This window comes from Anastrepha ludens, chromosome 5, assembly GCF_028408465.1.
Source record: "Anastrepha ludens isolate Willacy chromosome 5, idAnaLude1.1, whole genome shotgun sequence".
Taxonomy (NCBI): Eukaryota; Metazoa; Arthropoda; class Insecta; order Diptera; family Tephritidae; genus Anastrepha; species Anastrepha ludens.
Genome location: NC_071501.1, coordinates 109,115,928 through 109,143,590, shown reverse-complemented (window position 1 = coordinate 109,143,590; position 27,663 = coordinate 109,115,928). Strand labels below are relative to the sequence as shown.

The 27,663-nt window shown below is 36.9% G+C and overlaps 1 protein-coding gene across 1 annotated transcript; it reads left to right on the top strand.

The window, feature by feature from the left end:
• Positions 1-27,191, top strand: LOC128863127 (lipase 1). The gene is made up of 5 exons (XM_054102084.1): positions 1-274; positions 11,482-11,659; positions 11,747-11,961; positions 25,882-26,160; positions 26,218-27,191. Exons 1-5 carry the CDS (start codon positions 152-154, stop codon positions 26,617-26,619), a joined length of 1,197 nt encoding a protein of 398 aa, XP_053958059.1. The 5' UTR covers positions 1-151; the 3' UTR covers positions 26,620-27,191.
• Positions 27,192-27,663: the final 472 nt, after the last annotated feature.

The following is a 27,663-nucleotide window of genomic DNA, read 5'->3' as shown; positions in this document are numbered from 1 at the left end:
CTGAAAGTGAGACCTTCAAAGTGGTTTACAAGTTTGGTGGCGATAGATCAAACTACCTCAACATTTTTTCGCTTGCATTTACAATATAAAAATGAAAAGTCGCTCAGTAAAAAAATTGTACCTTAAATTTTGATTTAAAAACTTAACAGAAATGCAGCACTCAGTAGCTTTTGGCATCATCTGCCTACAGATTTTGTTTTGCGGCGCGTGCTTAGCTGGTTATTTGGAGCAAAAGTATCCGGCGTCAGTGGTGGAAGATACCACCCTAGATATGGTTGGTTACAAATGCAAAATATTAAGTGTACATACGTGGGGTATTCCAAAGTAGCCAAAGTAGGACTTTTGGAATAGAACATTTTCGGGAAGCTTCCGCTATTTGGCAAATTGTGCATTCAAAAAGTAAATTTTTTTCTGATTGCAAGCGAAACTAAAGCAATTAAACTGGTAGTGAGTGCGGATGTGTGTGTGCGCCAGCGATTAAAAATAAATTAACATTGATTAGCGAATCATATGAAATGAAATATTTCAATTTGTGAATCAATTATGTGCGCACGTGTTGATGAGTGTTTATCACGCACGTAGTTGAGTTTGTGAGTGGTTAATGGTTTAGAGGCAGTCGTGACGTTATACGAGTAAATGAGGAGGTTTATGTTGGTCAATCGAAATTCGTGATAACAATAAACTCTATGAAAACATTGCGTGAAGTCATTAAAAATCAGGCAAAGGGTTCTTCGAATTTCAAATAATGGAAATTACAGATTTTCAAAACGCGGTTAGATGCAACATTTGGACCCCCGAAGTGTGTGCGCGCGCCATATAATCCGTAGAAGTTGTATCATTCGTAGTGTATCATAAAAGTGGTCAAAAGAGACAAAAAGTGACTTTATAAAATTGTGATTTGTAATAAAAATATTTTGTTTTTCGAATATAATTCAGAATTCAAGCCTCAGTGTGTAAAGCTGTGAGGCGAGTTAAACCTTGAAAAATCGAGTTTCTCCGAGTTGCTCATTTTACAGAAAATGCTAACTTCCAAAAGTTCTGTTTACTTTAGGACACACTTTATTTTCGAAACTCATTTTAAACTTATTAAAAATATTTATGAGAAAGAGAGATATTCGGGAATGAAATTCTACTCGTATGACTTCTACTCGCACAGCAGCCAGGCTACAACCAAACTACTACCAAACCTGAGTTATCTTTTGATTGTTCCCAGAAAGAGAAAACGTTGCGAGAAAATTTTCCTTTGAAGTTACTATACTGTCCTCGAATATTTTTAAACATAAATATGCTATTGTACAAGATGGTGCAAAATTAATCATCCACATTTTTAAATTTTTTTTTAATTTTTTTACTGCATAAAAGTGTGAGTGATTTTAATTTTAATTTCTTGCTTTTTACTAAAAACTTAACTTTTTTATTACAAAATAAATAAATAAATAAATAACTTAACTTTTCACTAAATAAAAAAATATATTTCGAGTGACGAAAATTTCAATTTTTTACTTTTTTAAATAAAAAAATAAATAATTGGCGCGTACACTTCTGTTAGGTGTTTGGCCGAGCTCCTCCTCTTATTTGTGGTGTGCGTCTTGATGTTGTTCCACAAATGGAGGGACCTACAGTTTCAAGCCGCCTCCGAACGGCAGATATTTTTATGAGGAGCTTTTTCATGGCAGAAATACACTCGGAGGTTTGCCATTGCCTGCCGAGGGGCGACCGCTATTAGAAAAATGTTTTTTTATTAATTTTGCTTTCACCGAGATTCGAACCAACGACCTCTCTATGAATTCCGAATGGTGATCACGCACCAACCCATTCGGCTACGGCGGCCGGCCTAAGTAAAAAAAAATTATTTTAGGTGATGAGAATCTTAATTTTTTGCCTTTTTACTAAATAAAAAAAAAGATTTTGAGTGATTTAAATCTCAATTATTTACTTTTTACTAAAAACTTAACTTTTTTATTACAAAAAAAAAAACAAAAAACAAATAAATAACTTAACTTTTCACTAAATAAAAAAAAATATTTTGAGTAACGAAAATTTTTCTTTTTCTTTTTACTTTTTTGATAAATAAAAAAAATTATTTTAGGTGATGGAAATCTTAATTTTTTGTCTTTTCACTAAATAAAAAAATGATTTTAAGTGATGGTAGTTTTAATTTTTTTTACTTTTTTACTAAATAGCTTAATTTTTTCACTAAATAAGAAAAATAATTTTAAGTGATGAAAATCTTAATTTCTTACTTTTTCCCTATTTAAAAAAATTTTGAATTTGAGTGATGAAAACCTTATTTTTTTTATTTTTTACTAAATAACTTAACTTTTTACTAAATAAAAAAAATCATTTTAACTAACGGAAGTCTTAATTTTTTTACTTTTTTATCAAATAACATAACTCTTTTATTAAATAAAAAAAATTTTGGAATAATGGGAAATCTTTATTTTGACTTTTACGCGCTCCATTGCTTGTCTGTTTGTATACTGCAGCTGTCTACTTCACACATGTCAAATATAATTGACGTAGGACGTCATTTGCAAAAATAATATTGTAAATAATCCGAAAGCGAGATTAATTTTGTGCCACCTTGTGTATATGTGATATAACAGGAAAAATTATTGTATGCAATTTTTTTTTATATACAAAAATATGTATTGAAATAATGAAGAAAAATGTCGTACATTTGTTATATGGAAAAAATGCGCAACATCGTCGGGAGAAAAAAATTATCAAAAATCAATGAGAATTTCCAGCCACTTTAAACTTGCACTTTATTGGACTAAAATTTAATGAGCTATAAAACTGCACACTCAATTGGTTTCTTTTAATTCTGATTAAAAATTTTCAACTTTTTATGAAAATTTGTTGATTTTTTATAAATCTTGGACAAAGTTGTTTCCTTCTTTTGTTTCTAATTTAAAATTTTGAGCTTCTTATGAAAATTTGTAGACAAAAATAATTAAAATTTAAAAAATATACTCATAAATAGTAAAAACTTGTAAATATGTGTCGGTGCTCTAATTTTTGCAACGGAATACGTACTCGTGAGTTAAAGACTCGTTTTGCGAATAACAAATCAGGTACTGAGTAATTAGGGATAAACAATGAATGCGCAACAGTGCAAATCATTACTGGTTTGAGCAGCAGATTGATTATAATTTTGTGTTATTTTTTGCGGGCTTCAATTGTGTACTTATTGTCTACTTTTATTTATATTATATGCCATGCTTTGGCTATCTGTTGCAAAGCACGAGTGCATAATAATGACAAATGTATTTGGTGAATGTTTTCCGCTGGATGATTTTAATGCGCTATATCTCATGAATTATACGTCGCATCTGATTACACTTAACGGCGGTTTAACGGTGACAGTTTGCCTCAAACATTGTTCTTCAACAATTTTGTAAAGGGCGTTATTGCGGACATACGGCCCCAATTGCTGCAAAAAGTGGTCGAAAATTGGGCCTCTCGGCTGGAATTTATTCGAGCCAGCCGCGGCGGCCACTTGCCCGAAATCATTTTTAAAACATAATGGCAAACCCTTATCTTTATAATAAAGCTAAATTCTTGGCCATAACATTAAATTATATACGTTTTATTTCATCTTGAAAACCTAACCTCTAAAAAAAACACCCTTTATTTCCTGAGGTCAGTTATGTGCTATAGCGTTTCAAAGTGGAGCTACAAAGGATGAAGTTCGATCAATACTGCAGTACCAAAGAAAGACGACGCAAGCGGTCACAAAAAAAAAAACATTTGTGCTGCTTATGAACCTAACTCAGTATGAAATGAAATAACAAATGTTTTGATCCATATTGGAAAATCTTTATCATGCTAATTTAATCGTGGAGATGAAGAGAAAACACTCGATTTTTTTTTCATAACTTTTTTACTAACAAATAAGCTAAAAAAAGATTTTTAGTGACGAAAATCTTTATTTGACATTTACGCGTACCATTAATTCACAAGTGTCAAATATGATTGATATAACTTTAGGAAAAATTGTAAGCTTTCCGATAGGGTGATTAATTTTGCGCCTCCTTGTACTATTTCTTTCATGAAGAAAAGCCTACTTAATTCACTTAAAAACTATAATGAGATGGTAAAAACGGAGATTTGCAAAAATTATAAAACTTCTGATAGGGTGATTACTTTGCGCCACCTTGTACTATTTTTTACATGAAGAAAAACCTACATAATTTATTTAAAGACTAAAATGAGATAGTAGAAACGAATATTTACAAAAATTGTAAATCTTAAGATAGGGTGATTAATTTTGCGCCACCTTGTACTATATTTTTCATGAAGAAAAGCCTACTTAATTCATTTAAAAACTATAATAAGATAGCAAAAACTATGATTTGCAAAAATTATAAATCTTTCGATAGGGTGATTAATTTTGCGCCACCTTGTATGTTCGAAATATCGCGAAAAATTAAGCCTACTTAATTTATTTAAAAACCACTATGAGATAATAAAAACCAAGCCGCGTTTTTATTCCTCCCTTATCGGTGTTCTACATAGATTTATTTACTTAAATTTCCTTTCGACTTTGAATCAACTATGTTTTGGCAGGCGATAGTCAGCCGGTAGCTGCATAGAACGTAGCCTCTACCAGTCGCCAAAGCTGAACACATCGAGAAACCGATTTGGAACCGCCGCCTACGACAGCAAATGCAAAAATTATAAATCTCCCGATAGGTTGATTAATTTTGCGCCATCTTGTATTAAATCGAATTTTTGGTTCACCTTTTCACCAAGGCAGTGTCCTTTAAAACATTTTTCCATAAATATTCTTGGAATTTCACAATTAATTATTTTGGAAATAAATTTTACTAAAATAATATAGTTTTTCCTAATTTGTTCTTTTTACATATCAATAATGATTCCTCTATGGTCCACTGAAGTCGGCAAAACATAGAAGTGTACCTCTGCGTAGTTTTTAATTGTTTCATAGTAGGAAAGGTCAACCATATTTCCCCCCGTTTTTATTAAACAGCAAGAAGAACGAGCACTATAAAACGGGTGTTTTTTAAGAGCTTGAGAACTTAAAATAATAATAAAAAAATAAATATTATTGGAATGATTTATTATAATCTCGTACATAATTTCATGGCACTAATTTCTTGAATATGAAATCCGACATATGTCTGTCGCATCTACGAGTTACATGGTCCATTCGATCCGCCCAATTTTTTACTACTTTTTCCAAAAATTGGAAATAATAAATCTAAATGTTCTCAATCCGCAAAAAGGTGACGAAGCAATGGTCTTTCGGCTTCAATTCCTTCACCTGCTGTATTTTATAGGCACGTAAGCCAAGATCTTTGTGTAAAATTTTCCATGTGAGGACAATAAGTTAAGAACGACGACGAATCGACATTTCGACGTCTTCTTCAACACTTTGCTCTATGAACTTTGCGAAAAGATTTTTTTTTCAAAGTAAATTTGCACAATTTGGAAGCGTTGTTCTGGCGTTAAACGATTCATGACGACTTCGATAACTCTACAGAAAAGAGATGTCAACATAGTTTGCCATTCTCAGCTGTCATAGTTTTCATGCAACATAAAAAATACCCGATCCTCTTTCTTAGTATGACAGACTGCTTCCGCAACTAGCTTTCTCCATCCGCTGTCAATCCCCATCAGTTTTGTATGTTCATCTCTTTGAGATCATCGATAACCCAATCTATCCATGTTTTCTTTGGTTCCCTCCTAGTTACCGATACATAAGAAATATCAAGGATAGTTAATGATACATTTTTCAAAGGACATTATTGTAGTCTAGGGAAGAACGGCTAAAAAAAGTTTATTCAAAAGCCAAAGACATCCTCTTTTGTTCTTCATCCCTACTAATATTATAGAGGCAACCGCCTTAGCCAAATGGATTAGTATGTGACAGGCTCGAGATCCCGGACATAAAACACCAAATGATAGAAAAGGTTTTTTGTAGTAGCGATCACCCCTCGGCAGGCGATGGCAAACCTCCATTTCACCTCCTATTTCTGTCACGCCAAGAAGTTCGCCGTAGAAAAACCGTCTGCTATTGGGAGACGGCATCCAACTCTATGCCCCTCCAAAAATATCAAGACGAACACCATAAATCGGCGTTGGAGCTCGGCCAAACACAAAATAAAGAGCGAAGAAATATCATAGAGGGTAACTGTAAATATTTCCAACTATTTATTGGAAATTTCCTCCCATGAAAACTTACTCTCTTTAAAAATTAAATTGACGAGAGCATAAAAAATTGGATACGCAGTACTACCGCAAGAAATCTATAGTTTCGCGAACCTATTAAATTTGTCCTAGATATATTTTACTGTTGCACTGTGTTATATATTTTTTCAAATTATGCTGCTTGACACTAGAAAATCTGCACTTGAAAATCTGCATGCTTTAAAAATTGGTTAAAGTACGTTCACATAGGTAGTGATTAGCACCAAACCCTCAAAAAACAGCTCACATATGACAGATGAGCTGCAATATTGGTAATCAGCTACCAGGACTGTTTTGAAGGGGCTTTCTTTACAGAAATTGGTTTGATGAAATATTTCAGTGTTTTCGTTTGTTTAATTGTTATTAGCGAAGTGAACATTAGCTACTAGTAAACGACGTCTACTGAGATTGCAAAAAATTATACCCGCAATATGCAGGGGGAATTCAGTATTACATTTTATAATAAGCAATGGCAGGCCAAATCGTTTATGGGCACAGGCTTTTTTCTGTAATACAAGATGAAATCCAAAATAAACACGACTGAGCTAAAATAAAAACGACAGGAGCTTTGTTCTGATAACTTCCAGTTTATTTATTCAAAATAGTCCCCTTTGACCTCGATACACTATTTTGCTCGATCTAAAAGCTTTTCGAAAGAGTGTTTCAGGTTATTGACCGGAATGTACTTCAGGATGTCGGTACAAGCCTTTTTGATGTCTTCTACGGATGCAAAACGTTTGCCGTTCATGGCCAAATGCAATTTTTCGAATAGGTAAAAGTCACAGGGAGCCATATCAGGCGAATACGGTGAGTGATTGATGGTTAAAATGCGATTTCTAGTCAAAAAATCAGTCACAAGAGTGGATCGATCCTTCACGGTCAGGGTAAAGTCGACGAATACGATGCAACAAACGCTTCAAAACGCTAAGATATAAAATTGCATTGACGGTTTGGCCCGTTGGCATGAACTCCTTGTGTACAATCACGTGGAATCGTAAAAACAAATGAGCATCGACTTGATTTTTCATTTCTCTAAACGCGATTTTTTGGGTTGTGGCTCGTCTGGGGTCTTCCATTCGGCATTTTCTCGCCTCTTTGATGAGGTCTTACGGATGTTGAATTCTAAGCAATTTTTGATCCTCAGTTGACTTGCGCGGGATGAAACGAGCACAGTTAAAATGCGATAAATCGATGTTTTGGAGATATTCAACTCCGATTTCATGAATTTTACAAAGTACTTCGATGGATTTCTTGGTGATTACTGGTTTGGGGCGGTTCGTATGTTTATTGCCATGCATGTCCTCACAACCATCTCTGAAACGTGTACACCACTCATGAACTCTGGTACGTGATAGACAATCATCGCCATACACTTTTTTCATCAATTCAAATGTTTCGGTAAACGTTTTACCGATTCTGAAACAAAATTTGATATTAGCTCTTTGTTCGAAACTCTTTTTTGTACCGATAACACAAACATACTGACCCTTTAGATGCAATAACTTCGCTTCCACTAAACCCAATCTCACCAAGCTGTCACTGGAAGTCAGCTAGGGATGCAACTTCCAACACATTATTCTTTTATGACGTCAGTCCTGTTTATTTTGGACTTCACCTTGTATGACTACATTATTAATAATTACTAGCAAACATTTTATTAGAATTATGTCTACAAACCTCTTTTCTTTGCCGGTATCCATTTTATTTTTACGTTTCTCCTTACATTTGTACTAATAATTATCGATAACAGAAAAATACAGGGTTGTAGAGCAAAAAGTTTGTTTATAATCTGCAATTATTTCGCAATCTCCGATTTCGAGAGAGAAATTTTGTATGGTTAATCTGACTTTTTTATTACGGATTGGGAGTTAAGCTCAAAGAAATGGATACTCCAGTTATAGGTATACAAACTTATTGTTAGGGCTCGCTGACCAAACCGCTTTCTCAGTTTTTTGCGAACAAAAAGAAGTGATTTGTTTAGTTTTTTTTTTGTGGGGATAACTAGCAAGTGGAGCACTCAGATATTATTTAGGTCATTTGTACTTCACTTGTATTCCCTTTTAATTTTCTTTGAATCTACCCGATATCCGGAGAATCTGAGTAGATCTTCTGGTCCCAAGGAGTGGAAGTGGTCGATTCTTAACACATCAAGTCTTCAAACCTGATTCGAACGAAGGTGGGGCAGACGCACAGGAAGTGGTCCGCCCTCTCATGCTCCTCTTCACAAGCTGGGCAGAGTTCACTGTCTGAGATGTCCACCGTTTCCACGCGCTTCGCCCACAGAAAGTGGCCCGTCATCAGTCCAACCAGCCATCTGCACTCCCTTCTGCTTAATGACAAGAGGGTTTGCGACAGTCGATCGGACATGACGTGCGACGTCAGGCTAGTCCATCTGCAGCCTCTCTCAGCCTGCCAAGCTCGCTTTTGGGTTGTATATAGTAACCCATTTGCTAATCGTAACTTTGATGGCCGCAGAAGGGAACGGCAAAACGGGCTCTGGGCCAAAGAAGTTGACCACTGTTGTGGTCAGTGATTTGTTTTAAAAAATTAATTTTAATACATATTTATAAATCCAACAGATAAACTCATATTTATTTATTTATTAAGCCAATGAATTCTCGTATAATAGAATCTTATAGGCTATGTGGACATATTTTAAGGTTAATAGGCTTTATTACGAATTATATTAGTTTCGTTCACAATTAGGTGCAAATGACCGGCCATCATAGTAATTGCAAATTATGATCGTAAATGTAGGGGAATCATAGGTATAACGTTTGTAATGTAATTTATATCGGCTATAAATAACAGCCAAATGAATATTTCAAATACATTTTTTTAATTAAAAATCTTGCCATTAAATATGGAGTACAATTTCATGGAAAATACTTTCATAGGTGGCGTTTCAGCATTACACTTTGACAACTTGATTTTTCAGTACATTTTCGCGAGCTTCGATATGGCAACTTCTACCTCATTTTTCAACTACTAAATTATCTCTGGATAATTGGCTGGTACTTAACCTTAGCCGCGATCCACAAATATGTATAACTAATTATCTAATAATCAAACCTTACATTGGAATCAAACCGAATCATTGAGGGTGAAAAAACGATTATGTACCCATCCCCAAAGGTGTACGCCAAAATTGTATACTTTCTCAACTTCTACTTAACCTCTACTCAGAAGCAGACCAAGTGAACTTAGAGCATACTGAGGGTGGTATTAAAATGAATGGCGTTTATGTAAATACCATAAAATATGGCGATGACACATCTTTAATATCGGACAGCAAATGAAGATGGCCTCCAAAGATTGGTCGATAATAAGACAAGAGAGAGTCATGGCTAATAATTAACGTCAGCAAGGCAAAATTCATTTCGATCTACGTAGGAATGCCTGCAATAATCTTCACACTGATAGGTAGTAATAGGCCGATTCAAAGGGTTAATAAATTTAAAAACCTGGTGGCGTGACCGTATCTACAGGGTCCGGCACTCGAAGTGTCACTTGCAATAAATTTAGTTTGGAAAATTACTTTTATTCAATTCAAAGTAAAAAATGTGTGAAAACAATACAAAATTAAGAATCTATTTACCTTTGCTCGATATTTTGCCTTGACTTTGGCCTCGAGACGGTCCAAAAACGAATCGCAAGCTGCCCGAATGTGACTTGCAGGTATTTTGGCCCACTCGTGGGCAATGACATTTTTCAGCCCCTCGAAACTAGTGAATCTTTTAAATTAAATTTAACTTTAAATTAAACTTAATAGTTCGGTCATTACTCTCCAAAATTGCCTAAAGAGAATAATCCATCGGATTCGTGTCTGGTGAATTTGAGAGCCATTGTGTGAACGTTATAAAGTTCGGAACATTGTTTTTTAGCCATTCTTGGTTCACTCGAGCTTTGTGAGATCGTGCCGAGTCCGATTGAAACGTCCATGGTCTGCAATCGAAATGTTTGTCTGCCCAAGGTTTCAAAGCAACCTCCAGAATACTTTGCCGATAATATTTCGCTTTTCATTATTCGACGCCAGGCTTGTTGAAAACGATTAGAGAGCGCCCATCTGCGGCTACAGCGGCCCAAGCCATTACCTGTGGCGGGTGGTGACCCATCGATGACTCAAATTCTCGTATGAACGGTCGGTCAAATAAACCCTATCGTTTTGGGGGCTTACGAATTGCTCAATTTGAAAAAAATTCTCGTTAGAAAAGAGAATTTTCGGAAATTGACTGCTTTTGGCCAAGCGAATTAATTCCTTCGCTCTCTAGTCTGACTTGTTGCTGCTTTGGTGTGAGATCATGCGCCTTTTGGATCTTATAAGGCTTGACTTTGAGATCATTTTTCAGTATGCGGTGGATGCTATGGTCAGATATTTTCAGTTCTTTCGCTATTTGATTGACACTTCGTCGGGGATTTCGCTCAAGTCGCTTCAACACTTTTTGAACCATTTCACGTGACGTTCCTGTCTTTTGATGACCACCTCCATGACGTTTGGCGTTGCTACCAGTATCGTTGTAACTAGTAATGGTGCAATAAGCAAAAACTTTGGTTGCTTCAAGGTTCTCGAGCTCACGACCAATCGCTAGTTGTGGTTTTCCAGCCAAATATAATGCAAACACGCCATAACGTTTTAAATCCATTACTGATTTACTTTTTTCGCGTTTACTCTCGTCAAAATGCTTCCGGCCGTGCATCATCTACTCGAGCGATCTGAAGTTGGTTGAACTTAAACTACCGGACCCTGTATATGCCAGATAAGTTATTGATTTCCTAGCAAAAAATTCAATAATTTTCTAGTAGCAATCAGTGATATTTGAAACTTAGAACGCAACGATTATCAATTCTAGCCATTCTTCTTCAATTGATTCATATTCAATTTCATGATTCAACTCAGTTTCTGTTGTGGTTTACGCCCATCCGATTAGTTCGAGTCAACAGTTTTCTGGGCTGTTGTTAATCCACTTGCTTGATTTCTCATTATCGGTGATTATTCGCTGCTCAAGAGAGTAGACCGCATTGTGTTTGAGGCTTTCTGGCAACAATTAAAAAATGGTAATTTCGGGGTACAACTTTTAAAGAAGTCTGATGCGTGAAGTCCTCTAACACCGTGAAGGCTTCTTAAAAAGTGTTTCCTGAAACTGCCATTTTTTAATTGTTGTGTCGCATATATTTCACATCTTCGTAAGCTCTAATTGTAATTAATCCAACTAAATAAAAGTATATTATAAAGAAAATAAAAGATATTATATATCTCGCACACAGGTTGGTTTGACTCGCAAATACCACTATCCCTTAGAGGCCCACTACGTCACCACTCAGGACAAATATATTTTATGTGTCTTTCGCTTACCACGTCCCAAGGCGCGTCCGGTCTTTCTTATGCACGGCCTACTGGATAGCTCGATCACTTGGCTATTGAGTGGACCTTGGAGTGCTTTGGGTGAGTTTCCACCGGAATTTTTAGTAGGCTAAGCCTTTCTTATGCTCTGCTTTTTGTAGTTATTAATCTTTCTATTTCTATTTCTAGGCTACTATCTGTACGATTTGGGCTATGACGTCTGGATGGGCAATGCTCGTGGCAATTTCTATTCACGCAATCACACCTATTATAATGCCAATGTTGATAGATCATTTTGGCGTTTCAGCTGGCATGAAATTGGGATGTATGACTTACCAGCCATGATCGATTATATTCTGCACGAGACAGGCTTTGTTAAATTGGCATATTTCGGACACTCACAGGTAAATTTGCTTTCGTTCACTTTTTGTGCTGTTGCTTAGTTTTAGGCTGTTTTATTATACTACAGTGGGCAAAAAGTAAAGTGAATTTATTTGTCAAACTTCGCGGGATTAAAATTTCGCTCTAGTTATTTTATTCATGAGTTGGCAGCACTGTTAATAACATCTGGGCCAACTTTCATGTGAATGTCATTATCAGTAATATATTTACGCTTGTGTTTACCAAACGACCAAGAGTGCATTTTTCGATTTTTACAATGTCTGATTTGATTGAGCAGAGAAGTGCCATCAAATTTTGTTTGCGGAATGAAATTTCCGCTGCGGAAACGTTTAGCATGTTGCAGAAGGCATTTGGTGATTCGACCATGTCGCAGAAAAATGTTTATAAGTGGTACAAAGACTTCAAAGAGGGTCGAGAACGTGTTGATAACTTGGAGCGCTCCGGACGACCATCGACGTCAACAGATGACCAAGACCTGTTAAAGACCTTACTGATATGATCGGAATATCAGAAAGATCTGTGAAAACCATTTTGAAAGACCATTTGGGTCTACGAAAAGTTAAATCTCGTTTGGTACCAAAAACTCTCAATTTCTTAGAAAAAAGTCGTTGCGTTGATGTGTGTGACAATGCTTTCAGACTATCAGGACAAGCTCAAATGCATCATTACGGGAGATGAGACTTGGATTTATGCTTACGACCCTGAAACAACCGACCAATCAAGCGAATATCCTGCTAAAGGCGAGGCCAGACCGAAAAGAGCACGTCAAAGTCGTTCAAAAATAAAGGTCATGATGACAGTTTTTTTCGATTTTCGTGGTGTGGTGCACTATGAATTCCTTCTACCTGGCCAAACTGTTAATAAGGAATATTATTTGAGCGTTATGCGTCATTTACGTGAAGCAATTCGTCTAAAAAGACCAGAATTATGGGCTAACAACTCCTGGTTTTTGCATAACGATAATGCACCGCTTCACACTGCACTCGTTCTTCGTGACCATTTCGCCAAAAATTCCACGCATATCGTTCCGCAACCTCCGTATTCCCCTGATTTGGCTCCGTGTGACTTCTGGCTATTCCCAAACTCAAGAGACCACTCCGGGGAACGCGTTTCGAGTCGATTGAGGAGATAAAAGCTGAATCGAAGAAGGTGCTGATGGCTATACCGGAAATGGACTATTTGGCATGTTTCGGAGATTGAAGGGGATGAAATTGATTTACAAGAATAAATAAAGATTTTTCATTTTACAACGAAATTCACCTTACTTTTTGCCCACAGTAGTAATTATTAATTAGCCATGGTTTGAGATTATTCTAGTCACAGTTTTGGGTAAGTTATTGAACTCCAAATTTGGCACAGCTATGCGCACTTGCCCCACTGATCAACTTGGGGTTATTCCCCAACTGATTGGCAGTCATTCCTCTCCTCTACAATATAGCTGAAAAGGTAGCCGGTTGGGGGGTGTTGTGCTGGCCTAGTATGCATTCCTTTAAGAATGGCGAACTTTAGGTCAATAGCTCGCATGTAATGATGCAGCAGGTATTTTAAAATAAACTCGAAATGATCAAAATTCCAGAAATAGGCCATCGTAGAACAGATACAAGATCCATTGGTGAAAGATCTAAAAATTTGCAAATTTATAGCTCCAATAATGGGATCTCTCAAGCAGAAATATTCTGATGAAAATGTCAGAAAGAATTACCAGTGGGTACTTTCCCAACCAGAAGAGGTCCAGGCAGCTATTTGCCAATTGCCGACGAACAAATGGATTCAAAAAGTTCCTCAGTTACCCTATGGATTTTGCAAACACTATTGGGCCGCACGTTTAGTGAGGCTGTGAACTTTAACGTTGTCTGATCATGTCCGTAATTGGATCAGCAGAGTTTTGCAATTATTCACAAGTCTCATTATTGTTTTGAGCCTTAAGCCCGCTCTTAGGCTGACTAATCAATTTTAGTATATTAGAATAAAGGCAAAAGTACGGGGTCATTTGAAAAATTCGTGCAAAAATATTTTATTTATTTTTTTTATTTATTGAAAAGAGTAATAATTATAAATAATTATTCCACTTAAAGGTAAGAAAAAAAAAGGAACAAGCACTGGCTGCTAAGGCCTTCGGCTATTGTTTTAAATGGTTAATACTATATATCAAGACGAGAAAATGAAATAATTATATTATACTAGGTTTATTATACGCTAGATTCGAGATAAAAATATATTATATCTACACTGGAGAAGATGAAGATAGTACAATAGAAGGTATGTGGAGTTAACCACTACAACACACCAGATAACTTAGAAGCCTATGAAGTTAAATTTTTAATTTACAGCAAGAAACGAATTGGTTTATGATACTAATATTATAGTCCGTTGTCTGCTTCAGAAGTTCAGATGGTTTGATATTTCTAAACACCGATGATCTAATATTTTGGATTCCTGAACATATATCCATGAAGTGCGATACGGTGAATTCGCTAAATCCACAAAACGGGCACGGGGGTTTCGGCAAACCATTTAGCAAATACGAGTGGGTTGAAATTGTATGGCCAATTCTCAGACGAACAACGGTCTTAATATTCCGGCATGAAGAATTTGACGGGTATTGGTTTTTCGATCTCGAGAGATTGAAGGATTTGTAGTGATGTTGGTACTGGTTCCATTTGTTCAGGGAACTTTCATAATTGGTACGCCTTACCAACTTTTTTATATCTTCTGGATGAGTGTATTCGAACATGTACAATGGCTCGTTGGTTGCCTCCTTAGCTCTACTATCGGCCTGTTCGTTACCTTTGATGCCACTGTGACCCGGGACCCACATAAGTTTGATTGAACCTTTTTTTTGATTGAGCATGTTGCGCATTTTTGTTATTACTGGAGAGTTATTAGCTGGGTTCAGAATAGCCTCGATTGTTGATTTGCTGTCACTGCATATTATATATTGATGGTTTTTTTGGGACGCAAAGTGTACCGCCTCAAGTAACGCAGCAGCTTCGGCTGTGAAAATTGAGCAGTAACTTGGTAAAACTCCAACGGTTATAGTGGTACCTATTTCGTTTGTTACGGCAAATGAAATACAGGTATCGGTTTTAGATCCGTCAGTAAATAACAGGTCCCAGTCTGATTTCAAAGGAGAAACAGTTTCAAGATATAATTGTTTGAATTCATCGGGGCCAGTAATATTTTTTTGATGATGCATTAAATTAATATATTTATGGCTAAGTAGCTTGATACGATCCATTCTGGATGAGACGGTTTTTCGACGAGAATTGGTAATATGAGTATGTTCAGTTCTTTGGCTTGATTTAAAATTTCTGAGATCGTTGATTTTCGGCCATTTTTACTTGTATTGTGTTGACATGAAGAAACGCATTCAAACAAAAGCTTGTTTCTGCAATATAGAACTCGAGGGATACACATCAGCGTGTTATTTGATACCCTTTCCACAAGGGTAGGTAGACCAGCTTCCGCTAATATGGCATAAATGGGAGAAGTAGGAAAGGCTCTAATGCTCCTTCTAGCTGCTGCGTGATAAGGCGCTTCTAGGCGTTTGAGATGGGTGTATGCGCAATGTCCGTAAATAGCTAATCCGAAGTCTATCTTAGATAACATCAAAGCTCTAGTTATATTTACCAACGTTTGTGTATGAACTAGACAGTGTTTTGAAGACAAGTACTTAATTATATTTAGTCTTGATAATAAGCTTATTCTAATATGTTCACAATGATGTTTATAAGTTAATTTTTTATCAAATATAATTCCGAGTATTTTTAGGGTGTTAGTGTGAGGAAGAGTGACGTTAGAAAAGGATATTGAAGGGAAAGTACACTTATGTTTACGACAAATGTGAAAAGTGGAGCGTTTGTTAATAGACATACTTGCTCCTGATGATTTCGACCAAAGCTCGAGTTTAGAGAGGATGTCAGTGAATGAGTTTTTGACCGTTGTTAAATCGGACGTTTTGGAGAAGATCAGCACGTCGTCTGCATAAGCAAAGTGTTCGATATTTGAGTTTAAGGATATGATAGAGCTGACTTCTTTGAACGCTATTATGAACAAGATTACAGAAAGAGGAGACCCTTGGGGTATTCCGTTAAAAAGTGGGAGAATGTTAGAATCATTGTTGTTTACACGCACGAAGAATTTGCGATTACATAAGTATGATCTTATGACTTTGTATATTTTTTCTCCGACTTTCCAGCGACTAAGCTCTTCCAAGATAACGTGCGAGCCAATTCTATCATACGCCTTTTCAAAGTCTATACTAAGTACTGAAACATGGTTTCTGTTTGCTAAGGCTGTTGAGGCAAAGTTTTCAAAGATAAGCAGTGGATCTATAACGCCTAAGTTTTTCTGGAATGCAAACTGATTTGGACTTAGGAGGTTATTTTGCTGGGCAAACCATGCAAGACGTCGAGCAATGATCTTCTCCAAAACTTTCGAGCTGCAAGGCAACAGGGATATAGGCCTGAAATTGGAAATGAGGGAGTTTGGTTTGTTTGGTTTGGGAATCGGGATTATTGCAGCAATTTTCCATGATTGTGGAAATGTTACTTGTTCTAATATCGAATTGTACAAATTAACAACGCGCGATTTTAAGGCGAATGGCAAATTTTTTAAGATATTGTACGTTATTCTATCAGAACCTGGTGTTTTGCCTGACAACGAAGAAAGAGTTAAGTTAAATTCTTCTAATGTTATGCGAGAATCTAAACAGAGAGCTTCGTAAGAGGGTGAGGAATTGTGATAACATTTTGGTACTATATTTGACTTTTTACAGCTAAAATCTGGATGAAAGTTTGAACTATGTGAATAGTTTGACCAAGTTATTGCAAATTTGTCGGCGATTTCCTTGGGGGAATATATTGGGCCTTCTGGCGAGTGTATAAAAGGGATGTGGTTACGCTGACATGAAGAAGTAAGATATTTTATATCTGACCAGATCTTTTTTGGGCTAGAGGAGGGTGTTATGCTGGCGGTAAGAGTTTCTAGAGCTTGCCTTTTCGACGCTTTTAATTCGCGCCTGAAGCATGCGTTGGCTTTTTTGTATTTTACAAGATTCTCGTTAGACCTAGTTCGCTTGTACTCCGCCCAAGAAGATTGTTTAGTTCTCCTCAGAATGGAGAGCAAGTTTGGCCAATATGGAAGTTTCGCAGAGAACTTTTTGGTGCAAGTCTGTGGGATAGAAATATTCGCCGCTGAACGTATGAGGGACTTGATAGTAAAAGCTTCTTTGTTTACATTATGTGATTCAGGTTTTTTACTTGATAGGTGTATTATGTTAGTACAGAAAGTTTCCCAATCAGCTCTTTCTGTTATAAATTTAGGTTTAGGTTTAACTCTGTAAAATTGTGGCATGGAGAGAGATGTAACAATAGGGTAGTGATCACTATTGTGAAGATCACTCAACGTTTTGGATTCTAATATAGTTTTGGGGCTATAGAGGAAGAGGAAATAGAAATATCTGGGTGCGAAAAGCTCCTATGTGTCGAAAAATGTGTAGGGAAACCATCGTTAAGAATAACTAAATTTTTTGCAAGGATGACATCCTCGATTATTTTGCCTCTGTTATTTGTTGTAGGTGACCCCCAAAGAGGACTCCACCCATTAAAATCACCCAGAAGGATGATAGGATCCAAAAAGGGGTTTATTAAATTTAGGATTTCTGTACTACTAAATGGTTGCTCAGGTGGAATGTAACATGTAATAATTGTAATTTTAAAACCTATATCTACTTCTACAGCAACAGACTGAATATTAGAAGCTATTGGGATAAATTTATGGCTGAGGGATTTTTTTACAAACATAGCCACACCTTGTTTGCATGTTTTGTTGTTGGGGTTATTGCTAAAGTAACTAAGGTATTTGTTTGGAGCGTAAGCTGTTTTACTATGTGGAATGTGTGTTTCTTGTAGGCAAACTATTTCAGGCGAGTACTCATGTAAAATTAAATCAAGGTCAACATAGTTGTTGAGAAGACCATTAATATTCCATTGTACTATCTTCATGATTTAATTCTCCTTAAGAGTGTTTGTTTCTGAGGTAGTAGCTTGAGAGTCAGGATTAAGAGCGAAATTTGAAGAGTCAGGATTAAGAGAGAGATTTGAAGAGTTTGTTGGAAGAGAAGAAAGAGAAGAGGTGAATAGAAATCATTTGGGCGAGAAAGTTATCGATTAGCATTCTTTGTTGTGTTTGATTATCATCTGAGTTCATTTCAAGTGAGTTGTTGCCTGAAGCGATAGTGCTTGGGCTATTTGTTGATATTTTGTTGTTTGTTGTGGGAGTATTAGAATTATTTGTTGGATTTTCGTTATTGTTATTGTTAATTTGATTTGGTTTTGAGAAATTAGTTTGGTTTGAAATAATGTTTTGTTGTTGGTTGGTTGCGGATTGTTTTATTATATTGGAGAAAGGAGTCGAGTTATCATTTAATTGGGGTGGAATTTGTTGTTTGTGTAGAGCTATGGCTTCGCGCATAGTGCATTTTTTATCAGTTTTAATTGAGATGATTTGTTTCATTTGGATGAATTTTGGGCAATCTCTGCTTGAGGATGAGTGAGCACCCGAGCAGTTAGCACAAAAGGTGCGGGAGCATGACAAATCGCCGTGAGGGGGAAGTGAGCAATTTGCACATACAGGCGTTTTTTTGCATCGTTTGAGTGTGTGGCCAAGTAGTTGACAACTCTTGCACCGCATGGGGTTAGGATAGAACTGTTTTACTTTTGTTGTATACCATGACACTTCAATTTTCTCAGGCAAGTGGTAGTTAATAGAAGGTTAATAGAATGACTCCAGAAGGCGCGGATTTGCCGTCAACGAATTTTAGAAACTTGTATACAGAATAAACTCCTGCATAAGCGAATTCGTATTTTTTTAACACATTGTGATTCGTTGTCATTGCCGAAGTGAGGTTTGAGTTAGTTTAGCCAGCGATCTGTATTCACTCAGCAACAAGTGTTAGCAAGAGTTGCTATGCAATGTAGCGCGCTCTTCTCTTTTAAATGTGAGCATTTAGTCTTATACTGAATTTCATTGCCTTTCGAGTTACGACAGAGGTAGCATCTGCAACAGAAGAGAATATCATAAACTTCGCGAATTATTCGATTGCACAGTTGCTATTGTTATGCCTTTGGCGTTTGCTTTTCAAACAAAAAGTATAACGACGCTACAATGGAAGAAGATGTAAGTATATACATATATTTTATTGATGAAAAAACAAATTTTGGTAAAATATTAGTATTAAGTATTTAAAATTATGTGTTATAGTTACCGTCTAATAGCCTCACATTATCAAGCAATGTGGAAAACAGTGAAGAAGTAAATTTTTCGGAAATAAAATTGAAAATTTTAAATAAAGAGTACGAAATATGCAATAAAAAAGGGCGTAGCACTGTTTGGCAGATTTTTGGCAAGGTGAAGACTAGCACTGGTGACGAACTAAATAATATAGTTGCGTGCAGAACCTGTTGGAACGTATATAAGTTCAATCAAAATAGCACTTCTAATTTAGTAAGACATAAGTGCTATAAAAATTTTAAAGACAGTGTTTCTGTATCGAAGATAGAAGTTAGTGCTGATTTGAAGCATGTCGGAATAAATATTTTAACAGAATGGGTAATTGCAAATTGCCGTCCCTTTCAAATAGTAAAGGATTCGGGTTTACTGAAATTCTCAGAGTTTCTTGTATCAATCGGCGCAAAATACGGACTCCACGTCAATGTTGAAGCCTTACTACCTCACCCAACAACAATATCAAGAAATGTATCTACTTTATATGACAAAACTCTGGCAAAAGTTAAAAATGACTTACAGTTTGTAACTGGAAATAAGATAGGTTTTGGCTTAACATCCGATATTTGGACAGATAACTATATTAGAACATCGTATGTTTCCCTGACTATACATTATACAAAGGATGGTGAACTTATAAATCGGCTATTAGGATTGTCCGCCTTTGAAGGACAAAGATGTACAGGTAAAGTTTATTTTAATAGTCAGTCGGTTATGTTATGATTTTGTCTTTAGGGGAAAATATCCAACGAAAGGTGTTGAACATTTTGAAATTTCATGACCTACTTATTGATAAATCCGTTTTTGTGACTGATAGAGGTAGCAATATGAAGAAGGCTTTTGAGCCTTTTAAAAGAATTTCATGCATAAACCATTTAATGAATAACGTGTTGGAACAAGCAATAACAAGTATTCCTGAGCTCAATGAGCTATGTGATGCAGCTACCAAGCTTGTTAAATTTTTTAAGAAATCTGGAGAGAATTCCGGTTTACAAACGACCTTAAAAAGCTTTTCACCCTCCAGGTGGAACTCAATATTTTATTTGCTGAGCTCAGTAAAAAAAACTGGGCAGAAATTACTGATATATTACAAGCCAAACAACAACTGTCTAAGTTGAATAGTATTAGCTTAAGCTATATAGAGGAAATATTAAAAGTATTAGAGATTTTCGAAGAAGCATCAAAGGAACTAGAAGGTGAAAAGTATCCAACGCTGCATTTGGTACTACCCCACATAAACAGACTAAAAAGTACTTGTTCAGTTCGTGAAAGTGACTTAGCTTTCATAAATCACTTTAAAGAAAAGTTAAATAATTTGTTGGACACCATTGTTTTTGAAAATCTTACAGTATATCACAAACTTGCCGTATTTCTGTTCCCGCCAACAAACAAGTTAATATTTTTCAACGAAAATGATAAGACTCTCATAAGAGATGAATGCAAGACTCTAATGTGTAGCTACTTTAACGATACGACCATCCAAGACCATCAAACTACACCTGAAAACCCGCCCACCACTCGGAAAACGCAGCTTTTCACAGCATTTTTACAACCAGCTGAAAGTTCTAATGAAGAAGATAATATAAATAATGAGATTATCAGATACGAATCAACTAGCGTCATATATTATGACGAATTCGACGTCCTTCAATGGTGGCGCTTACACCAAGTACAATTCCCTTTGCTTTTCAAAGTAGCCAATAGTCTGCTGGCGATTCCAGCCAGTAGTGCCGCTTCGGAAAGGCTTTTCTCAAAAGCAAGGAACTTAATATCAGAGAAGCGAAGTGCAATCGGCTCCAATTCATTTTCTGTGCATCAAATAATGTTTTTACATTATAATATGGATATGAATATATTAAATTAGTGTAGGCTAATATTTTCTGTTATTTATTAAACTTATTCATGAATTAAATTTACTTTTGTTATATGAAATAAAAAACTTTTAGATACATATGTATGTACATAAAATTCCACCTCTTTCTAATACATACCTAATTACATTTATGTTCGTATACATATATTCTAAGTACTCAACAGTAAAATCAATTACATGTTTACATATTTTTAAACTAATTTACAAACGGTAATTTGTTGAAGTCGACCATATTGCCATTCGATTCATTTGCCACTCAAATCAATTGCTTTTCGAATTATGAACACAATGGACAATAATAATAAATGAAACATCTATCGTTATTGCAGTGTAGTGAGATCACTCTCTCTCTTCTTAAACATGCTCTTTAGTTCAGATGTTGAGTTAGCGTTATGTAGATCAAGTAGCAGAGTTTTATGCGAGTGACTTAGAACGCCAAATGAGTGAACCGTTGCAGGTGTTTAATACAGAAGTAACTCCTTGATCCTTTAGATTGTCAACTATTTCATTTTCAGAGATGTTATTTAAACACGGTGCAAATATTGTGCCTTTAGTAGAGTTAAGGTTGTTATGAAGTTCAAACTTAACTGGGCAGATGCCAAGAAGGGCTTTAGTTTGCAGAAATTTGTTAGCTATATTCATATTTTTAACAAACAGAATTAAATTTCCGTCTCTTAGCTCTGAAATGTTTAAAATGTCGGTACTTACATTTTTAAGTGCCTTGTGAACAGCAAAGCAAGAGTATTTGCTAAGGGGTTTGGATGTATCAAGTGCACTTGCAATTAAGTATTTGGGGTTTTCTTTTATCACTGCCGGCAGTGCTGGGAACAACTCCTTAGAAATTGTTTGTGCTTTCTTTCTTTTGCGTTGAGGGCTTGCCGAAAGCAAGGCAAACCGGTTATCCCCGAGAGGGGGAGGCATTATTTCTTACCGAAGTCCGCAAGGTGAGAAGCAATATAAGGTCGTAAACAAATAAACAAACCGGTGCACGAAAAGAGATGAATAATTAGAGAATAGAAGAAATAAAAACACTGCGATGAATTCAGATTGTAATCACTAGACTGCGAGAAGAGGAAACACAACCGAACGCCAAGAGTGCTAGTCGATGACTGTGTCATGCAAAAATAAAAACTTTATAATTGATTGGAATAATCCGAATGGGTTGGTGCGATACTACTCGCCACCTCCCAGTGTATTTTTACCGTGAAAAAGCTCCGAATGGTTTCGTCGTTCGGAGTCGGCTTAAACTATAGGTCCCTCCATTTGTGGAACAACATCAAGACGCACGCCACAAATAGAAGGAGGAGCTCGGCCAAATACCCAAAAAAGGGTGTGCGCGCCAATTATACAGGGTGCACCATCTTTTATGTCGGTATGAAAACATTGAATAACTTTGAAAAAAAACTGATTCGTATAAGTGAGGTTTTTTTTATTTGGTTTGGTTAATTTCAATTTATTAAAACTATTTTTTTAATTACAATATCAATCAAGTGGCCACCTTTATTAGCAATCACAAACTGTCATCTGTTTTCTGCGTTTGTCATCACCTTGTCAAGCATTTCAGGTTTTATACCGTCGATTTCGGCACAAATGTGTGCCTTAAGCTGGTCAATAGTCTGCGGCTTGTTGGCGTAAACCTTACATTTCAGATAACCTCACAAAAAGTAGTCCGGGGGGGTTAAGTCAGGTTATCTGGGAGGACAGTCGATGTCGCCTCTTTTTGATACTAGACGTCCCGGGAATTTTCGTTGTAGAAATTCAATTGTTGCATTCACAGTATGACATGTGGCGCACCGTCTTGTTCAAACCAGTAACCGTCTAAACCTTTCTCACGCATTTGCGGGCAGACACAATGAGCCAATATCCATCGATATCGGTTTCTATCGACCGTTTCGTTTTCTCGGTAAAACTATGGTTTCGGCGCAAATGCCGTCCCAAACAATTACTTTCCGGTCATGCAATGACATTTCGTGGATCTCGTGTGGATTCTCAGTTTCCCAAATACGCCAATTTTGTTTATTCATGTTGCCAGAGAGGTTAAAATGTGCCTCGTCAGTCATTAAAATTTGCTTCCAAAACTTGGGTTCAGTGTCAATCATTCGAGTGACTGTTTGGCCGTATTCCAGGCGATGTGAATGATCTGTCGGCAATACTAATTGTGTCAATTCCACTTTATACAGAAACAAATTTAGCTCATCCTTTAAAATGCGCCGCTTTATGGTTTCACTAACGCCAAAATGCTGAGCGCGACCGACACTGTTGGCACCTGGGCAACGCTCCCCCTCACTGCTTCAACAACGTCTTCGTCTCCTACTGTCCCGTGCTCAAAAAATGGTATTGTCAGACGACGAATAGTATTGTCAGACGGTGTCTGTTTACCGCGATACTTTTTGTATTATGCGCGCTGAGTTGGAATAGAACGACTATTTCCGTGTATGGCGTCACTATTTCAGCGCATTGTTTCGGTGTAAAGCGATCGATGGTTGAAATTGTACTGAATTGACGTATCGAAAACATGTATATATGTTGAAGTCAATCGGTTGGTAAATAACAAAGTTATTCAGCGTTTACATACCGACATAAAAGATGGCGCACCCTGTAGTCTCCTTTCAGGCTTATTCATTCCATCCAACGCTGTTCCAGTTTGTTGATCTTTTCCTAATAATAGAATTTGTCGGAGTCTGAAAAATAGCCATTCGTTTCCAAAATCAGCTGCTCGTTTGGATAAAACCTTTTCCCCAGCCGTTTATTTAAATTAGGGAACAAATGGTAGTCTAAGGGATCCGGAGGAGACAAGTCTGAAGAATAGGGGGATGTGAAAGGAGTTGGAACTCTATTTCCATAAATTTTACGAGCACAACTGCTGAGGCGTGAGCTGGTGCGTTGTTGTGATGGAAAAGAAAAATTACTCGACTTCCTCGATTGAAACGAATGCCAAACACAAAGACATAAACCGATCTGACTGAAACTTGGTGTGTGTTTGTCGAAGAGATACCTCGATTCGCGCCATTAGTGCCATCTCACTGACTTTGCATAGACTTTTCAAGTCACCCTAGCAAAATACTTCCGAACGTTTGCTTCATATGGAAGAAAATTCTCAATGTCGTCATTAAAAAGTTGAATATTTGATGGATAGGTTAGAATGGAACGGTTGCCCAAGAAATGAGCGCACTTGGGCGTCCTTTGTGATACCAATATTCGATGGTAATTTTATTCAATTTTTTAATGTTTTAAAAATTTTTTAAATTTTTGTGAATTCCTTACAAAATTTGGAGCTTTGATTTACGCATTTTTTGTCATAGACTGGACTATGTTTTCATCAGGGCGAATTTACAGGGCCCGCCATCTATCGTTACGGATTTGAACTAGGTATTATTTGAAGAATGGTAACACTTAGCTGTCATCTGATTTGACAGAAAATTACTTTTATTCTTCCGCTGAACGAAAATGGTTGTGTATACGCTCAAAGAACGTTGGGAAATATTGCGACATTACTTTGAAAATCATGGTAATGTTGCAGAATGTGTACGAAAAAGACTTTTACCGAAAAATCATCTTTTCGGATGAAGCTCATTTTCATCTCGGCGGGTATGTTAACAAGCAAAATTGCCGCATTTGGGGCTCAGAAAACCCGCACGCACTCGAAGAAAAGCCGATGCATTCACAACGAGTCACTGTTTGGTGCGGATTTTGGTCGAGAGGCATCATTGGTCCATTTTTTCTTCGAAAATGAGCGAGGAGTGGCCGTAACCGTCAATGGAGAGCGTGACCGGGCCATGTTGAACGAATTTTTGTTCCGAGAAATTGAAGAGGAGGATATTGGTGGCATTTGGTTCCAACACACAGCGAATGCTACGATCAATCTTTTGCGCACTGTCTTCGAAGATCGCATTATCAGCCCAAATTCTGATATCGTTTGGCCGCCTCGGAGCTGCGATTTGACGCCGTTGGATTATTATCTTTGGGGTGCCGTCAAAGACCAGCAACAATTGATGCACTGAAGACCAACATACGCGATGTCATAGCTGAAATACTGCCGTATACAATCGAAAATGTGTTGAAAAATTGGACCGATCGTATGGGATGGTGCATGGCTAGCCGAGGCAACCATATAAATGAAGTTGTATTCCATCATTAACCGGAAGGATTGTACTTCAAAATAAAAAAAACAGTTTGGAAAAATATTGAGTAGTTTCTTTTTTATAGTATTTTTAATTCCGTACAGTTATATGGCGGACCCTGTATTAAAGGTGGTGTTGGTAAATCAGCTTTTTTTCTTTCGCCTGCCAGCTCAGAATGAAACAAGGCGAATTAATTTTTTGTTTTCTCGTTTCTCAATACTTCGCTTTGATAATCAAACGTACAGAACATTTTTGTTGGTCTAGTGTCTAGTTTTTATGAAAAATTAGCGAACAAATATTCCATAAAAAATATTGCCTTTATTGTGAAGAGCTGAAGTGACTTAATTATGTGAGCACAAGTGTACATACATACGTAGCTGCATAAATAGGCCTGCAAAGCTTTCGAGTATGCCATACTCACGCCCATTTGTCTCAGAGAGGTTGAGAGCAATTCGGATACGCATTACTCAACCCACATGAACTCACACCACTTATTCAATTCTTGAAGGGCCCCATTACAACGCCAACAATCACAGCAAAGCGGAGAAGTATTTTACTAGTTAAAAAAAATTAATACTCATAAATTTCTCAGTAGCTCAGCACTATTCTTTTTATTAAATATACGAAAATTTCCATTTCAGGGCACCACATCTTTCTTCGTAATGACTTCCATGCGTCCCGAATATAACGAAAAAATCACCTTAATGAGCGCTCTTGCACCGGTAGCCTATATGAAAAACCTCGAAGCGCCATTAATGTTCCTTTTACGAAATTTCATAGCCATTTCGGGCAATGCGATCTACGAATTTTTACCACGCACCGACTTATGGAGAGCCTGCTTTCGCTCTAAAATGACCGAAGACACTTGCTTTGATTACGTATATCAAATAGTGGGCAGAGATCCCAAAATGTGGAACGCAGTGAGTTGTTGAGCAATAAGAAGGAATGAGAATATTTTTTAAATATTTTTTTACCAGACAATGGCGCCCGTTTACGTTGCTCATCTTCCCAGTGGTTGTAATCTCAAACAGGTCAAACACTATATACAACTCGTCGACTCCGGACGATTCTGCCAGTACGATTACGGGTCAGCTGAGAATCAGAAGCGCTACAACAGCACAAAACCGAAGGAGTATCCACTTAAGAAAATCACTGTGCCCGTGGCGCTCTACTACACTTACAATGACAATCTTAGTAGTTACAAGGATGTGAAACAGCTGGCAAAGGAGCTGCCAAATGTGGTTGAAAATTGTTTATATCCCAATAAGAGATGGAATCATATGGCAATTATTTGGAGCGCAGAAGCTCGCGAATTGGCACACAATCACATGGTTGAGGTGATGAGGAAATACGAGCCGCCCATCAATCAAACAGTATAAATACATATTTCTGTCTTACGCTGAACGCTACTTGTCTTTCGATAGAACTATATGTGTGTGTGTGTGTGTAATATTAATATATCAGTTTGGTGATAAGGAAATCCATTATTTTTGCGTAGAATTTTTGATAAAAACTGTTTTATGATCGATTATTAGCTAAATAGGCGATGCTACGACTACAAACCTGCCGTTCAACTTCGATTATTTCTGTGATTTTGTCGACATTTTCGACGGCGGGCTTGCGTGTGCGAGGTGCACCTTAAACACCAAAAATCCCTGACCGGAATCGAGCAAACTAAAATTGCACGTAATTAACTGTTCCAGTATGGACATCATAAACACCTTTCACAATTTCAGCTAATCGATTTTTTTAGTGCGAAATGTCCCCTTGACAACGAGCAGAAACTTGAAATTGTTTGATCGATACTTACAAGATATCAATCACTAGCGCCATCTACCCAGAAAATAATGGATTTCTTTCGCCCCAAACTAATACATATATATATATAAATACTGTTGGAAAATGTAATATCATAGAAACAAATAATAATAAATAAAAAATAATTGGTCAACACTGCATAGATTCTGTCTCGGCTGGTTTCCAGGTCGACAGTGTTTACACTAATTTTTCGTAAACTTTCAACAAACTCTCCACAGAGTCTTAAAATACCTACACCGATAGCCCAGCGGCAATTAGAGCCTTGGGATCGATGTTTGTACGTTCGAAATTACTCGGGAAATGCCTGACTTCTCCCTCGATTGCATCCGAGACTCTGCGATATTGGCTAATTTGGGTTCCCGGTCACTTTGGTATGACGAAAACTGCGTGGCTAACGAACTGGCTAAGCAGGGCACCCCGGAGATGGTTTGATCGCAAAACGAAAAGGAGTGGGGTTCTCTTGAGCACCTGTGGTCTACTCCTGGAAAGATTGGCCTCACGTCAACTTAGCGAGCGCTGTGCTAGTGCGCCAAAGTGCAACGTCGCGAAATTGTTCTGGTCACGGGTAGATTGGAGGCGCTCGCGAGAACTTCTAAGGCTAACAA